At 38.2% G+C, this 19,113-nt stretch overlaps 1 protein-coding gene across 9 annotated transcripts in view; it reads right to left on the bottom strand.

Annotated features, from left to right (window-relative positions):
- The window catches only part of SIK3 (SIK family kinase 3), a 295,319-nt gene that overhangs the window by 62,458 nt on the left and 213,748 nt on the right, over positions 1 to 19,113 (bottom strand). For all 9 annotated transcript variants that reach the window (XM_057747818.1, XM_057747824.1, XM_057747819.1 and 6 more), the window contains one exon: positions 14,191 to 14,352. In XM_057747818.1, coding sequence (XP_057603801.1) covers positions 14,191 to 14,352 — 162 coding nt within the window. The remainder of the gene's footprint in view (positions 1 to 14,190; positions 14,353 to 19,113) is intronic.

The following is a 19,113-nucleotide window of genomic DNA, read 5'->3' as shown; positions in this document are numbered from 1 at the left end:
AAGGCATACTGAAGTGCAGTATGGCCCCAGCTCATGTTAGCCTGGGATCATTCTAACCAGAGGGCACAAGTAAAATAAACCACAGCATCACAAGCTCCATTTCACACGGTGAAGGATGGAGAGTGCTGGTGCAATATAAAGGGAAATGCAGAAGTGGGGCAACATTCACACGAACAAAAAACAAGAACAACAAAAATAACACAGAAACTTAAGGCAAAGAAGAGAAGAGATTCAGTGTATGTTCAAAAGGTTAAGTACATGTATTTTGTAGTTTTGAAGTGTACTGATAATGTCAAAGAAAGGAAAGTGGGTGGGACTTTCCGGTGGTTAAGAATCTACCTTCCAGTGAAGGGGACGTGGGTTCAATCCCTGGTTGGGGAACTAGGGTCCCACATCTGCAGAGCAACTAAGTCCGCATACCACAACTACTGAGCACACGGGCCACAACTAAGACCTGATGCAGCCAGAAAAAAAAAAAAAAAAAAAGTAAATATTTTTTAAAAATTAAAAAAAAAAAAAAACAAGGGGGAGTGAACACCAAAACCCTCTCAAGAATTTCTGTGCTCTTATAATAACATGGGAGAGATTAAGTAAATTATGGTACATCTACTTGATATGTAATCATTAAAAATGATCACATGGAGCAGCACAGGGAAAATATTTGACATAACGTAAAGCAAGGGTCCCCAATCCCCCGTCCACTAGGAACTGGGCCGCACAGCAGGAGGTGAGCGGTGGGTGGGCGAGTGCGCGAAGCGCCATCTTCCGCTCCCCATCACTCCCCATCGCTTCCATTACCAAACCATCCCCCCATCACTCGCATTGCCGCCTAAACCCCCCTCCCCCCAATCCTCTGAAAAACTGCCTTCCACGAAATTGGTCCCTGGTGCCAAAAAGGTTGGGGACCGCTGACATAAAGGATAAAAACTACATATAAAATTGTATATATGGCGATTATAATTATAAAAAACATGCACAGAAAGAAAAGAAATGCACTCAAAATGATAATGATGGTTTTGGAGGTGGGATTCCAGTTTGAATGCTTAAAATCTTTTGCTGCTGTTTAAATTTCCTGTAGTGTGCTTATATTCTTGCTTTATTATTCTATATTAATTTCTTTATTTGTTTTAAGCATAAACACTTGAACAATAACTAAAACACTGAGCAGTTAGTTTCGGAAAACTCTCAGGTACAAAGATGCCATAAAGATACTTTATATCCCTTATTCTTTATTTACTGGCAACAGGAAAAAAATTATGACCTACAGATTCAACATTAAAATGCTGAATATTCTAAAGAGTTATAGAAGAAAAGGGAGAAACAAGAAACTGGTTAAAGTGAAATTCTCACACCCACACAACAGAAGCCATGCGGGTGGAGTTGTTCTCTTCATGTGGCCTACGGCCATTTATTTCTCCACTCATAAGTGGCTCCTAAGCTAATCTGTTAAGTCTCTTTTCCAACTCCCAACACCCTGGTTGGTTAGCATTTGTCTGCAGGCTAGAATGGTATCTTACACCCCCTTCTCTCAATACAGAGCAGCAGACTTTAATTTGAACCATGTGTCTGTCTTCTAGGGAGCTTTACTATGCATTTTGAGACTTGGAAATCCTTTGTTCCAGGCAAGATCAGAAGCCTGGGGCTATATGGGGCAGTGATACTGTAGCCCTAAAAGTAAGTATATCATCAACTGGGTATGTCTACGTGGCGAGGGGAAAGAGGGAGCAGGTGGTACGAATTTAAAAATCAGGACAACTGCAACAGGAAATTTTCTTACTTGGTCCACCACCTCAGAGCAATACCCTTGACTTCTTTTTTGGCTGACCAAGGAGCAGCCCAGAGCAGATGTAACAGATTAGGCCCAGCCTGCAGCCTGTTTCAAATGTTCACAGTGTCTGTGAAGGTAATACAGTAGTACAGCTACAAGTGACAGCCAACCCTTCCAAGAGTAACTGTTCTTCATTTCACTTCTTTACTGTTATAAGTAAACAGCCTGGAAGTACGGGGCAGAGATAAAAAATGAAGTGGGAAAATAATTAGTTATCCTAAATAAACAAGTACACGAGAAAATATCATGACAAAATCCTTCATGTTTTAAAATCTGAAAGCTGCTGAGGACTCATAACCCTAATGTTGCACTTGCAATTAGAGACAAAGACCTAGACCAAGACGAAGACTAAGAACAGAAATAATTTTGGTCCTTGATTAACTTCTTAATGGACTAATAAGTACAGGTGGGGGCCACAAGCTATCAGGTATTCTAGCTAGAAATGACCTGAAGAACCGAGATCAAGACACTTTATAAAGAGGATCTAGACTGTTACACGGACTAAGAACATGACACGGATAAGGAACTAATCTTGCTTTTCCTACACAATATTACTAGCCTAGAAATCATGTGACCCAAAAGCTTTATCTGCAATTGAACATGAGTGTCAACTGTGTGGATCTCAGAATACTTGCAGTGACAAAGGATGAGTTCCGAAGCTCCCAGGAGTTCAATATTAGTTTGCTCTTAAAAATGGGTCTTGGGAAGTCCTCAGTGTTTAGCAATCCCTCCAACCTTTGGCTGAACTTCCTAACTAGGAGCTAATAGAGAAGTAATGCCAAAAACTACTGACTCACAGCCTGAGCGTTTATGCTCAAGAGAAATTCCTTCATGGGGAAAAAAAAATCAACTAATCAGCTTATTTGGGAAGGAGGGGATTTGATTTAGTTTAAGAAACCAGGGGAGGTCAGAATTGGAGGAGGGGAGAGAGAATATTCAGGAGATTGAAAGAATATACGTACCTTCCTGGTACCTTCTTGGTAACGTGTAAGAGAGGTCTTATAGGACCATTTTGTTGCAGCTCCTATTATTACAACATATATGGGGCTCCTCCACATCCCTCGCTTAATCTTAGCAATCTCCTGACCTTCTGCAACTTCCTGGCACTATGTATCTATAAAGTATGCTGACCATCTCTGTGGAAAATGAAAGTTTAAAAACAAAAATGCTAGGCCAGCATTATACTGGTATTTTCAATGAATGACAAATATTTTCCCTCAAAGCTTTAAAATATCTTAGCAGTTAGGATAACTGAATTCAGCTATTTTTAAATGAGGTAATAAATGAATCCCCTCCACTCTATTATAGACAGCACTACCCCAACCTTTCTCATGAAAAACCAAAACCCCTCTTCAACATAGGATCTTTTCATCAAACTCAGTTTTGAGTAGATGTATGCAGGAAAGGGTTATAATGAGACACTTTCTATAAGACCTGCAAACAATATTCACAAGAATTCCTGAAAACATTAATGCATACTATTATAGTCATGATTCTAAACCATATCACTTAGAAAAATAAAAATCCAATCTTTCAATCAGGTAAGTTTCTAATACTGATAGGTGGGCATACTACACAAATTTTTAGTGTCTCTTTTATAGACATAATGAATTCAGGTCCCCTTAAATTAGCAACAGAAACTAAAGACACCAAATGGATATGTAGTATATAGATACAACAATATTTTCCAAATTAAAAATTAAGGCATATGGCTGATAAGCAGAAGGCTACTTTTTGGAGAAAAGAAGGTACGATCACATAAAAGATTCTAAGTCGTCACCTAAAAACTAAGGAGGATGGATTAGGAGTTTGGGATTAGTAGATGCAAATATTATATACAGAATGGATAAACAACAAGGTCCTACTATATAGCACAGAAAACTATATTCAATGTCCTGTAATAAACCATAATGGGAAAGAAAAAACAAGAAGTAAGGTGAGTATAACTAATATTTTTTAAATGGCAAGATTTTATTCTTTTTTATGAATGAATAATATTCCATTGTGTATATGTACCACATTTTAAAATCCATTCATCTATCAGTGGACACTGAGATTGTTTCCATATCTTGGCTATTGTAAAATAATGCTGCAGTGAACATGAACATGCAGAGATCTTTTTGAATTAGGGCTTTCATTTTCTTTGGATCAATATCTAGAAGTGAGACTGCTGGATCATTTATATGTCAACTCTATTTTTAGCTTTTTGAGGCACCTCCACACTGTCCTCCACAGTGACTGCCCCAATTTACAGTCCCACCAACGGTGTAGGAGGGTTCCCTTTTCTCTGCACCCTCTCCAGCATTTGTTATTTGTAATGACGGCCACCCTAACTGGTGTACCTCATTGTAGTTTTGATTTGCATTTCTCTAATAATTAGCGATGCTGAGCACTTTTCCATGTTCCTATTGGCCATTTGCATGTCTTCTTTGGAGAAACATCTATTTAGGTCTTCTGCCCATTTTTTGAAAATCTTGCCATTTGTGACAACGTGTATGGACCTTGAGGGCACTATGCTAAGAGAAATAAGTAAAAAAGAGAAAGACAAACACTGTATATTATCACTTATATGTGGAATCATAAAAACAAACCACGCTCACAGATACAGAGAACAGATTGGTGGTTGCCAGAAACAGGAGGTGGGGAGTTGGGTGAAATGGGTGAAGAGGGTCAAAAGGTACAAACTTCCAGTTATAAAATAAATAACTCATGGGGATGTGCTGCACAGCATGATGGCCACAGTTAACAATACTGTATTGTATGTCTGAAAGTTGGCTAAGAGAGTAGGTCTTAAAAGCTCGCATCATAAGAAAAAAATTGTTTTAACTTTGTATGGTGACAAATGTTAATTATACTTACTGTGGTGATCATTTTGCAATATATGCAATATTGAGTAATTATGTTGTACACTTAAAATTAATATAATGTTGGAACAAGACAAGGGTGTCCACTCTCACCATTATTATTCAACATAGTTTTGGAAGTTTTAGCCACAGCAATCAGAGAAGAAAAAGAAATAAAAGGAATACAAACTGGAAAAGAAGAAGTAAAATTGTCACTCTTTGCAGATGACATGATATTATATATAGAAAACCCTAAAGACTCTACCAGAAAACTGCTAGCACTAATTGATGAGTTTAGTAAAGTAGCAGGATACAAAAGTAATGCACAGAAATCTCTTGCATTCCTATACACTAACAACGGAAGAGCAGAAAGAGAAATTAAGGAAACTCTCCCATTCACCATTGCAGCCAAAAGAATAAAATACCTAGGAATAAACCTGCCTAAGGGGGCAAAAGACCTGTATGCAGAAAACTTTAAGACACTGATGAAAGAAATCAAAGACAACACAAACAGATGGAGGGACATACCATGTTCCTGGATTGGAAGAATCAACATCGTGAAAATGACTGTACTACCCAAAGCAATTTACAGATTCAATGCAATCCCCATCAAATTACCAATGGCATTTTTCACAGAACTAGAGAAAGAAATCTTACGATTTGTATGGAAACGCAAAAGACCCCGAACAGCCAAAGCAATCTTGAGAAGGAAAAATGGAGTTGGTGGAATCAGGCTTCCTGACTTCAAACAAGGCCATAGTGATCAAGACAGTATGGTACTGGCACAAAAATAGAAAGGAAGATCAATGGAATAGAATAGAGAACTCAGAAGGAAGCCCAAACACATATGGGCACCTTATCTTTGACAAAGGAGGCACGAGTATACAATGGAAAAAAGACAGCCTCTTCAATAAGTGGTGCTGGGAAAATTGGACAGCTACATGTAAAAGAATGAAATTAGAACACTTCCTAACACCATACACAAAAAGAAACTCAAAATGGATTAAAGACCTAAATGTAAGGCCAGACACTATAAAACTATTAGAGGAAAACATAGGCAGAACACTCTATGACATCCATCAAAGCAAGATCCTTTTTGACCCACCTCCTAGAATCATGGAAATCAAATCAAGAATAAACAAATGGGACCTCATGAAACTGAAAAGCTTTTGCACAGCAAAAGAAACCATAAACAAGACTAGACAGCAACCCTCAGAATGGGAAAAAATAGTTGCCTATGAAATAACGGACAAAGGATTAACCTCCAAAATATACAAGCAGCTCATGCAGCCTAATACCAAAAAAGCAAATAACCCAATCCACAAATGGGCAGAAGACCTAAATAGACATTTCTCCAAAGAAGACATACAGATGGCCACCAAACACATGAAAAGATGTTCAACATCACTAATCATTAGAGAAATGCAAGTCAAAGCCACAATGAGGTATCACCTCACATTGGTCAGAATGGCCATCATCACAAAATCTGGAAACAACAAATGTTGGAGAGGGTGTGGAGAAAAGCGAATCCTCCTGCACTGTTGGTGGGAATGTAAGCTGGTACAGCCACTATGGAAAACAACTTGGAGGTTCCTTAAAAAACTACAAATAGAACTACCATATGATCCAGTAATCCCACTCCTGGGCATATACCCAAAGAAAACCATAATCTCAAAAGAAACATGTACCATAATGTTCATTGCAGCACTATTTACAATAGCCAGGACATGGAAGCAACCTAAATGCCCATCAACAAACGAATGGATAAAGAAGATGTGGCATATATATACAATGGAATATTACTCAGCTATAAAAAGGGATGAGATGGAGCTATATGTAATGAGGTGGATAGACCTAGAGTCTGTCATACAGAGTGAAGTAAGTCAGAAAGAGAAAGACAAATATTGTATGCTAACTCACATATACGGAATCTAAAAATGGTACTGATGAACTCAGTGACAAGACAAGAACAAGGACGCAGATGCAGAGAATGGACTGGAGAACTCGAGGTCTGGGGGGGCGGGGGGTGAAGGGGAAGCTGAGACAAAGTGAGAGAGTAGCACAGACATATATACACTACCAACTGTAAAGTAGATAGCCATTGGGAAGTTGTTGTATAACAAAGGGAGTTCAACTCGAGGATGGATGATGCCTTAGAGGACTGGGGCAGGGAGGGTGGGGGTTAGTCAAGGGAGGGAGGGAATATGGGGATATGTGTATAAAAACAGATGATTGAACTTGGTGTACCCCCAAAAAATAATAAATAAATAAATAAAATAAAATAAATTAATATAATGTTACAAGTCAAGTATACCTCAATTTTTTTAAAGTTCACTATAAATATTAAGAAAAACTCATTTCCCCCCATTTTACAAGTGACCCATTAATTCATTTAAATTATGTAAGAAAAAGTATTAATTTAAAATTGATACATCATGTTTAGTTTGGAAGCCACAGATATACTGAGATTATAACATCCAAAACAGTCAAAAACTTTTCGTTATCTGGTAGTTGGAATGCTTACATTTTTGAACCTAAAAAACAAACCTGTTTATCTAAATTATTTCCATGTTTTGTTTTTAAATGGTAAAATGGATAAGCAAGTTTAGCACTTCGCAAATAATACACAATAATGTAGACAGTCTTGAGATCAAATGAAGATAATTCATGAATTTGGTAAGGTCTGTCTTGAGGCATTGTAGAATTATCAGTTCTATCCTCATTAATTAAATTTTAACACAAGTGTTCCTTATGCTTTATATTGTCCAAGGGTCCATGTAAATTTAACAAAATATGATAAAAAATTGCATATTGGTCAATACTATCATGGTAACCAACCATTTCAACTGAACATTAAATGCAATGACTGAATTACAAGTACTTTCAGAGGCTCTCAAACTATTCCACTAATGGGGGTTGGGAGACCTAAATCACTAGTCCATTTATTTACTACTAATTACCCCCCAAACAAATGATCTGCAATTAATAGCAATTTATGTAAGAGGAACCTAAAGTTGGGGAAAAAATTCTTTATTCTCAGTTTCTCAAACTGGTCCATGTCTGCGTATCCCCAGGCATAATGCTGTAGTATGCCAAGAGTTACGTGAAACTCCAAGCTAAATAAAATACATCTTCCTGGAACATCAATTTTTTGCTATGTTAAATAAAGCCAAGTAATTTTAATATTAAAACAAATGTAGATGCGACATTGAGGAGAATACACACATGTGCGTGAATTTAAAGATGAAACACATGACTTACACAGTGAGCCATTCCAGACTCTGGAACCAGCTCCTCTTCCCCCACCCGCCAAGCCCACGTGAGTCCAACCCCTCCGTGCCAGGAAAACCACAGTGGGGAAATCTGAGACGTGATGCCTCTGTGTTGGTAGCATGGCTACTGTGAGTGAGACTCTATAAACAGAAAATTGGTTTTGATCCTAGCAAGGTGCAATCACTTTTCAAGAACAAGACCCCTCACTTATAACCTAGAAGCACGACTGACAAAAATCTGCTCATTTCAATGTTAACTTCAGAGTTTTTTCACAAATCAACTGTACCTGAAATACCTTTTAAATGAAGGTACATTAATTTTTCACTTGTAAAGCTCCAGTCTTAGCAATAGGATTCAGAAGAGAGAATTTTCCAAATTGCATTTTCCCAAGGGTCAATATACATTCAAGTTGCTTAGCCCCTGTTTTAGTTGAGAGTCCTACGCCATGTCAGGATGAGACATTACGATTCCTAGGCTCCATTAGGACCCAAATCTGGCAAAGTCACATAGCCTCTCTGGGTCTCAATTTACCACCTGTCAACTGGGGAGGTGTACTGAAAGATCACTTAAACAAAGGCTGTTAGGATCATGACATAAAATTTGGGCTTGACATGATGAATATATTCCATAACTACTTTTTGTGATCTGTCAGGGACATTCTTAATCACCAGACTATGGAAGGGGTCTTAGAAATCCAAGGTTTCCTATCTTTTTTTCCTATGACTTTATCTCAGTATATTCATACTGGGGGGTGAAAGGTCAATGGACTTACGAAATGTTTTAGTTTCTCACTTTAAAAGAAGTAGTCTAGATCTCACTGCATTAAAGGTCAAAAATTTCCACAGTACCTTAAATCCATGCACTGTGGAAATTCTTTCCAAAATATTGGCTTTGCTATAGCTGAACTTCAGATCTTTGCTGTCTACTGATTGCCAACTAAAACAATAACACCGGAGTGGAAACGATCTCATGGAGACCATTCTGGAAGTCGACATTTAAAGAAAAAAAGTTTCCAACTTCCTTAGGTTAAAAAAAAAAGTTTCCACAATTTTCAAAACATTCTCATAACATCTGAGTATTTCAAATAACTTTGCTTCAGGGAGTAAGCCAGCTACATTTAGGCAATCTTTTATAAGTAGAGAAATTTCTCTACTTAATTTTTAGGGATAAGAATTAAAATTACTTTCAAATGGTAGTGCATCGACCATTAAAAATAAAGCACCACCAGTTTTCTTTGACAGCTTAATATAACCCATCAGTAAGAAAATCTGATTTCTCTATTTCTAAACATATCTTTGACTGGAAGTTCCCTCTTCCTGGCCCAGATATGTGATTGGTTATCTAGTCCCAGAAATTCTTCCTTTGCTCGCATCTCTTGTATTTGCTGCCTTTTTTTTCCTTCCCACGTCCACTAAAATCACCTGTACGCAGAATTTTTCCATTTCACAGGCTTTTAACTGATCTTCCTGTTGCTCTCCTGTCCCCTCTCTCTACTCCCACCCTTTTTTCTTTATCCAGCCTGAACCTGATTTACCAAGCTTGGTATTGAAACAATCTCGCCATCTAGTATAAATACCTCCCCTTCCCGCCTTCTCAGGCATGCCTCCCCTCCTTGTTTTCCCTCTTGCCGAGCTGTTGTGCAGAAATGCTACGTGCATTCTCCTGCTGCTCGTGCTTCTCCAACTCAGCTTCCCTCTGTAGCCAAAATAAACCCCCAATCTTCCCCATGTGCACAAGGCCCCACAGGCACAGGCCCTTGTGGGCTCTCTCTCCCCATCCTTCCACTCCCTGCTTACCATCTCCAGTGCTGCTAACTTTTCTCTTACTCCCTAACACTCAGGCCTTTGCCTTGCTCTTCCTTCTGTTTGGAAGGCTCTGACTCTCCTGGTTTTCCTCCCACAAGTCATTCGATTTTACCATTTTCAGAGCTCTTATGAGAGTTTGTTTATGCCTTTACTATCTTCCACCATCAGAATGTTAGTTTCAAAGACTATTTTATCTGCTGCTGTATCCCCAGTGTCTGCACACAGCAGGTGCTTTACTAGCATTTGCTGATTGACCAATCCTATTGGCATTCTCTCAACACCTATCCTTAAAGAAGGCTATTGATTCTTTAAGACTCACTCAAGTGCTATGTTCTCAAAAGGGTGTTTCTGTCCTCAACACCATTGTGTAAAGTTCAGGTCAACAAAGTTATTGAGCACCCACTATAGAACAGGTACCTGCAAGCCAGTGCCAGTGAAACAATAAATAGGATCTGCTTACAGTCCCTGTGGCATTTGTAATCTAGTGGAATTTTGCAAACTAAAGTGGTCTCTCCATCCTCTGGACTCCTGTGGTAACTGGACTATACAATTAACGTGATAATGAATCATGCGTGCTTTGTAACATCTCTCCTATTGTATCAAACTGCAACTTGGTAGCTGTGGACCCTGCTGTCACCCAGGGATACAGACGATGTGCTGAGAGAGCCACGTGTGCCTCCTCCATCCTGCATCTGCTCCTCTGTGCATCCTCACACATCTGAGGCACTAAAAGTGAAAGGTTAGAGACCAAGAATCCTGTACTTTTCCAAGCGTTGAACTCTATACAAGAAAGTGATTTGCATGAGCACTCTTTATAAGGATTTCAAAGTTTTAGCAAGTTAAAGGTCTTCTGGAAACTCGAATGTTTTCTAAACAAGCTATATTTGTATGCCAAATATGATGAAATTAAGTGATACAGGTGAAAATGCCTTGCAAAGTACTTTTTATACACATTAAGCATAATCTTGGTGTTATTTAACTTTTTAAAGGTCTAAGCATTTGCTGCCCAAATAGACTGTAAATTCTTGAGGGTGGGAGTCATGTTCTTAGCCTTCTTTTTTCTATTCCATGATACCAGAGCAAAAAGCCTTTGTTAAGAACAGTGAAGACTTTAGAGATCCACTACAAATTCAGAGTTCCAGACGTGGCAATTCTGCCTTTCAGAAATAAAATTCTTTATTCTGAAAACAATCAATGCTTATTCTGAATTACTAATGACAGAAACATCTTCCAAACAATTCTACAGAAGATAGGTTTCTGACCAGCATTAAGAAGAAACATGTTTAAATTCTAAAACCAGAAAGAAAACGAAGTATTCACCTGGGCTTCATTCTCCCGTGAACTAGCACTAGAACAAAAATTCATAGGTAAGAATTTAATCACAAAACTCTTAAACCACAGAATGATGTTGAATCTTTTAATAACCGTAACTGAAATTTACCTCTCGTGTCCAGGGAACACATATACTCTTGTAGAGGGCTAGCATGGGCTTTTGTAATTGCTAGATTTGTATAGTAGTACCAAATATTACAGGTAAATTGTCACATTACTTCATACAAAAAGTAAACATAAACTCCTACAAACACAAACATCTCCAGAATAATTTATTCATCTACTTCTGAATAGGATGCATGATCTTTTCATCAAAACCACTAGGTAAATATTGGCATAAGGAAAACATGAATTCCTTAAGTTTCCTGATCTGAATTTTTATTAATTTCATGTTAGTTTGCTACTATAACATATATAATGTTTTAAATGTTTTTTAAAATGAAGTGCTTAAGGCTAACAATACTTTAAATAAAACAAAAAAAAAACCCACCTCTTTTCTCTCTCATGTGTTTCTTTCATATATAGTAGTTTTTTCTTACTAAGATTTACAATAATTTATCAAAAAGACTATTGGAAAGATCGGGGATCTGAAAGTTACTTTTAGCTTTCAGAATAAAAAGTTGATTTCATTACTTATCTGACTTTATCCCGTCATAACCATCCAACCTACCTTTCCAGAATTAGTCATGTTGTGGTCAGCTTCAACTAGAAGCATTTCTCCCACTGGTCCATTAAGCTCAAAGAAGGGCTGGCAGATAAGAATGGGCATTGTATCTAATTTATGTGTAGGAAGGGAAGTTTAGGCAATGATTGGGAAACTGAGTAATGACAGCATGTAGGAAAGAATGCAAAGACAATGTCAGATAACTGTAGCAGAGCACAAAACTAGAAGTGCTCATTTATTCTTTGCTTTGCTCTGGAAACAAATAATAAAAATGCAGACTTCAGGTTAATGAAGTAAAAATCCGGCCGAAGTGTGTGTATTAATACATAGAGAGCCCAAGGCTGGCTGCCAGCACCCCGAGGAGTCTGTAATTACACATCAGCAGGTAGAGACTCATATTGTGACTACATGCATTGGTTTTAACTACTAACAAAGAAAAGCATTAAAAAAATCTCCTTACCCAAATATTTGTCCGTGGAGTTTCTAAATTCAATTATCACCAACTCCTGCTTTTAAGCTTGGTTTCTCAATGCAAAAACTAAAAGCCATACAAATTTCCCTTTAACTAAATCAAAATGATTCTAAATCCAAAATTAAGAACCAAGGAAGCATAAAAATTTTTTCTTAGTCTTTGGTCAGTGAAGGAGAATAAGATTATAGCAGAAAAAGAGGGCCTTCTTTTAACTTACTACCCTAAATCAATAATCCAAAGAACCCTACAACAACATCTGTGGTAGGCTGAGTAAGAGCCCTTCCAAGACATCCTTGTCCTAATCCAGGGCACGTGTGAATGTGTTACCTGCTTTTGCAGATGTGGTTAGGTTTAGGATCTCGAGCTGGGAGAGACCATCTTGGTGTATCCAGGAGGGCCCAATGTAATCACAAGGGTCCTTACAAGAGGGAAAGTAGGAGCACCAGATTAGGAGCGGGAGATGTGACAATGGAAACAGCAGGTGGAGGAGTGGTGTACGGAAAGGGCTGGAGCCAAGGAATACAGGAGGCCTCCAGAAGCTGCAAAAGGCAAGGATGCGAATTCTCCAGAGCCTCCAGATGGAGCCAGTCCAACCAACATCTTGATTTCAGCCCCAAAGGACTCATTTCAGATGTCTGACCTCCAGAACTATAAGATAATAAACCTGTACTGTTTCAAGCCACTGGGTTAGTGGTAATTTGTTACAGCAACAACAGATAATTAACACAACAATTGATCATACTTTTAAGGATTGTGAAGCTTATTAGGTATTATTACCATTAATTTCACTGAAGCTACAACAAATAATTACAAAAGAGAATCTGAAATTGCCAGGCCTTTCTACCCTATCCACCCTTGTAAGAACTGTCAGCATTAGGGAGCTTTAGAGAATATAAAACAGACATAAGGCAAAGGAAAAACATGATTTTATGTAAGATAAAGGAAGCATCTAATCCCTATCTACTATGTATTGAGCAAATACCGGACTCAAGGAGCCCGCAACTGTAAAAGCTGCAATCAGCCCAACTCAGAGAAATGAAAGGCTAGGTGACATTCCAAGGATGTAACAGCAGAGCCTGGTAAGTGAGCAGAATTATGTACACAAAAGAAACTGTCAGAAGAATCACCAGCCTACAAGGGTACACACAGGAACTTTGACCTATAATATAATATAAACTTGAACTCTCAATTCTCATCCAGTTAACGTGGGAAATCTTTAGAACTGCCTCTTACCTAGGCTTTTCAAGACACTTATACACTAGCTACACTTCTGTTTTCTATATGAGACTCCCTTCCTTCCTTACCTGGGAGACAAGAGACATCCAATGTAATGCCAAAAATTGTCAGAAAACAAAAATGGTTTATTTTCATATTTATAGTTTCTATATAGACTGCAGTCACTTTCTTCTATCAATAGGTGGTGAGCTTGCATTGGTTAGGCAAATGCTGACAGTTTACTAAAACTGAAGTATGAGTAGATGGAGGCAGTGAACAGTGCTTCTTTAGACACTGTCAGATGAGCAGATGAATGAAATTTTTATTCATGAAAGTGAATAAAAAGAGATGGACTGCCTTTAAACCCTGTAAGATCTATTCTTCTTAAATGATCATAAAACCACGGTCTTAAGAATAAGCATGCTCTATATCAACAGTGACACAAATCAACCTTCTCAAGTGAAGGTGAAAAGACATACAATTTTATCCGTTTTTTTTTAAATTACTTTATTCTGTTTTATTCCTTATTTAAAGATTACTTTTTTCTTCTTTCTCCCCAACCTAGTGGCATCCAACACTACATGAAAAAACAGCATAAATGTATTTTAAAAGCTTATTAATTTTCAAGCCACATACACACACAAATCCTCTTCATAATACTTCTTTCTAAATACATGGAATCATACGATGCCTTGCTTTAAGACCCTTGAAGGAAAAGCTCCTCCATTCCTAATTCACATCCTCAGCGCACTTCTCACCTGCTATTTTGATATTCAGATTGGCATCCAGAAGCAAATTTTCGGCTTTTAGATCACGATGAACAATATTCCGACAGTGACAAAAATAGACAGCCGCAACAATCTGTTTGAACTTCCGACGGGCCTCCTTTTCCGCCATTCTGCCATGGGCCACCAGGTGGTCTGCATTGAAGAAGGATACCGTCAGTTCTCGTTTGGGGCAGCGGTATAATTTCAAAAGGTAGACACAAGGAGGGATGCAAGTGGGCCCATCATATGAATGAGTCAAAGAAGTGAAATAAACAAATGGAAAACAACACACAGTCCTGATCTATATCTATAAAAATGCATTAGTAATGAGCACCCAAACTTTGCTACGTATAAAGCCCGTTACACACATGAGTAAGTGCATAAGAACACACTTGCCCTGCCCTAAGAAAGGAAGAGCTGTGAGGGACGCACGTAATGGTTTTCTTCAAGGATCATAACACTCAACACCTTCCCACTCCTATCTCTGTTGCAAAAGATCACATGTACACAGCAAACATGCACATGAAGATAAGTATCAGCAATATTTCCTGTGCTAAAGGGTGAGTCAAAAAGCAGAGTCACGATAATCAATCATTTTAGGAAAGAAGAGACAGAAATTAGTCATGGCTGACGGGGGGAAACCTGCTTTATGAAGGACTTTGTTTAGGCTAATATCTCTTCTGCTCTCTCAAAGTTTTACAGTTTGATGTAGAAGTGTACTTACTGGTGACTATTCTCTGGAATGCAGAGTAATATGCCTGCATCTTACATTTGCATTTATTGTGCTTACCAAATATTTTTAAAACTATACTATTAATTTTTACAGATAACATCGACAGAAAACCAAGTGAAGTTTCTACCACTTTAAATGAAATAATTTCATTGGCTATGTTGGTAACTATCCACAGTTATAGGTATAACAAAAGAATTTACATCTGATAAACTTTGTAATTCTATAAATCAGGCTATTACCATATTTAAAATGGAAATGACTGACATAATAAATATCATAAGTTCTATAACTTTTTTCTAATAGTGGGAGTAGGTTTATATTGAACCAATGACATACATATCCTTAACCCAGTTCTTCATCTAACAACATATATGGGTCACGACAGCTGATGGGATCACAAATGTTACTGACGCAGTTTGCTCTCTTTGAACTCTGCAATAGTCTCATCGGCACTATCCTTAAACCAACTGATAGAGCTGGAAGAAAGACACATATGCCATCATAAGCATCCTGAGATAGTGGGAAAGTGAAAAATTAGACAATATAAGTTAGTGTGGTATTGTTTGTTTTTTAATAGTAGTTTCAGTAATACTACGCAATTGTTTTGGCACCATCTCAATCCCCCATGGGACCAGTCAGGTATATCTTTTCTTCACCAAAAAGAACTCTGAGACAAAATACATGCACTAGTAATGACTGACAAGATTAAGAGCTTAGGACAAAAAATGGGGGGGGGGGGGGAAGGTGTGAAGAAGGGGGGCAAAATGACAATCCAACTACATAGCAGATTTTCAAATAATTCAAACTACATTCGCACCACAAAGAACATAAAACTTTGGAGACCAAATACTATAGCAATTTTAAGAAAACGTAGTTTACTTAAATTATTAAGAAAGACCCCTCAATGGAGCTGTTATAATTGTTAGAGTTATCAATGACCCACACACAAAATCTCTGAAGCATTTCCCTCAAAAACAATCATTACTATGGCCAACATCACCAGTGTGGTAGAAAGAAAGAGAAAAGAAGTCTCCAGCTTAGATGTTAAAAGGACTAGGATACAGCTTTCTATAGGAGTTTAGAGGTGGTGATAGATGAGCTCACATTCTGGTCTGTTTAGGCTTCTGGTGAGACCTGTCAAACGAACTTTAAACAACACAAAGTCCGCAACTAGGGACAAGGAGTGAATACAAGCGGTTGAAGAACTGGACGTCCATCAGATGTGGACACCATGCTCCACTTGAAGAGGCCATTCTCTAACAGTACCTGCTCCTTTGACCCACTATTTCTCTTAACCCAAGGCCTAATTATTCTAATAATGTGTTTTAGCTGCTAAACCTTGTCTAATTAAAGAGCTCTGAAGAGACAGCTATTCTTGAGAAACACAAAAATAAACCCTTATGAAGGTTTACCATCAGAAGCTCATCTGGCCAAGCCACCCATTAATTAAAATGCCCAGGAGACATTCATCTGGCAGTAAATACTAATTACCAGAACACATCAAGGGCTTCTTAAATACAACAGAATGATTAATTTAGTGATTTCCAAAATAAGTGATTTTCTTTTATTAAAAAAAACTCTTTGTATTTTCTTAAGTACTTTGTTTTCCTAAAATGATTGGAAAGTTCTCAAAAATGTTACATAGGCCAGGAGCTGGTGGAATGCAGCCTAGTTCTGTTTTATCTCTACAATGACACATTGGTTGTCCTTGGATGAATCATTTATACTGCCATACTGCCAATATCTCTACCTTTTGATCTGCTAAACAGAAATAAGTTCTGTTACATGCTATGGCCAAAGAGAGAATAGCATATTTGGGAACAAACTTGTACTGCAACTAACAGGTATCATATATGACATAATTTTAACTTTCAAAGACATTTAAAAAGCTATTTAAAAAAAAAAAAGGTTTACTCACTACTACACAAATACTATTTCAGCATTTGGTTAATAGATCATAAGGATCTTTGTTTAGGATTCTGTAGTGCTTGAAAGTGATTATTATTATACACCAATGGTCACTGTTATATAGTTCTGGTTACAAGGTATCTGTGAGAGCACATTGGGTAAAAGAGCTTAAACTACATAGTACTTTCCCTACAGCATCCCTATGTCTATGAATATAAAGAAGATACACAATTTACTTTTTAAAAAAATGTGTTGACTGCAAACGTCAGATGTTTTCTCGCAGCCACTGCGTTCGATGTTTATGTTTTCTCTTCTTTGGGAGCACTGTGCTCTTCCCCACACACAGGACCTTCATCCTGGCTCAATGTCATTCAGACTTTAGCCTCTGCTTTTATTTTTGCCCATCTTATTACCACCACCACCCCCTCCTCGCCCCTGTTAGTTTGCTTTCACTGTAAACCTACAGGGTCTAGTGGGTGTGCCAGGAAGCCAGCAGCCTGCAGTGGTTTTCGGTCCCTGCTGAAATTGCTTTGCAGCTGCCTGCTGACAAATGGCTGCTTTATGCTCATGTGTGCTCCATAGGCAGGCAGCAAAAATTCTTCAAGTTCAAATATGACATTTCACTTTCAGCGAAGAAACCCGGAGCAGTAGCCCAGCCTGGACTTAACACAAAGTCACAGCATTTGAATGCATACTGGGGTAATTTCAGAAGGCAAATGAAACAGCTCCTGAACCATTCAACATTCAAAGTAAAACACATTCTGCAACTTGTCAGGGTAAACCCAGTTGCAAGGAACTCTAAAGAGTTGTTCTGCTTCTTCTGGACCGTTCAGTGAGTTAGTTCTCCGAAATACTGTGCAAGATGCCACCTGTATCTCCAGTCCCAAACACCCCACCATGCAGCCACAATCCTAGCTTCCTGTATTCCTAGATTCCTGCCCCCCACCCCACCCCTTGAGTCTAGACAATCTCCAATCCATCACATAAGTCCCTTTTCATCATCAATTAACTACTAATCTATTAGTTACCATTATACCTCTGGGGCAAATTTAAAGTTTTTCTCTATCACAACTCCAACCATTTCAACCCAGACAAGGATGAGGTGAGCCTCAATTAAAGGGAAAAAAGGGTTCTCCTGTTTTCAAGCTCTTATCAAAAGTAACAAGTCTGTGAAATAAAAACCATAAAAACAAAACAAAACAACAGAAAAAGAGAAAAAGTAAGGAGTCTAAGTTAGTTCTCTTTCTCACTTTCCAATTACCATAAATCACTTGGCACTGGATTTCTGTAATCTTTTTTTTAATCTTCTCTTCCTTACAAAATAAAAGGTAGTTAGTGACACTAAGGAATTTATATACCTCATGAGGAGTATATTATTAGAAGCGGAGGGAACGAATTCTGAAGTTTCAAAAGTATCAGAGCACCAATATTTGTAAAGTTTGCTTGAGAATTCACTATTTGTAATTTTGTCCCAATCTGACTCAGGAAGAGATATCTTGTGGTACATTTAGATTCTAACCTTTCAAAGAGCAAAAATACACATAAGGCAGTCTTAAAGTCCCTAGACCAGCCTCTCTGGAGTGTCAGAGGCATGCCACTAATGGGGTAGTGGTGGGGAGCCAACATTTCTTAAAATAAGTCACTTTTCAACTATAAACAGACAGTCTCCATTTGTCTGCTAAGTCTACGACTCATAACTAATCCAAAACACTAGCTGAAAATGAACATAGCATGACAGCAGGTCAAAGTAACAGGGCAGAAACTTTTCATTTTTCATGATGAAGAAATAACCCAGTCTCGAATGGGGAAAACACGGCCCGTGTGCTACGCTCAGGTGGCTACCTGAAAAGATTTCTGCCAATTCCAAGCTAACCACAGTGAGCAGCTCTTTGCTTTGCCACTCAGTTCTATCATTTCTTCTTTCTACACCCATGGAAACGACTTCCTGTTTATCAAACAAATGCTTCTTTCCAAAAGAGCCAGGGCGAGGCCAAGATAACTCAGCTGCCTGGGAGCAGGTTAACAAGAGTGCACTCACTTAAATATCACACTGTCCCTAACCCTTGGAGGCCCCAAGCTGCCAGGGACTAGAGGAAAAGGGCTTGTTATTTGATTTTCTTTGCCAAGATTCCAATTACCTCAAACCAGGCTTCTTTACTTGCTGCTGCTTCTTATTACCACCTCTTTTCTGCATCCTTCCAGTGGTCCAGGCTAAAAACCTTGCTGTCGTCTTTCATTCCCTTTCTCCTACACCCCACATCCAATCCATCAGC

This window comes from Hippopotamus amphibius, chromosome 9, assembly GCF_030028045.1.
Source record: "Hippopotamus amphibius kiboko isolate mHipAmp2 chromosome 9, mHipAmp2.hap2, whole genome shotgun sequence".
In the NCBI taxonomy this organism is placed as follows: domain Eukaryota; kingdom Metazoa; phylum Chordata; class Mammalia; order Artiodactyla; family Hippopotamidae; genus Hippopotamus; species Hippopotamus amphibius.
This window is presented reverse-complemented; position numbering and strand designations above follow the sequence as displayed.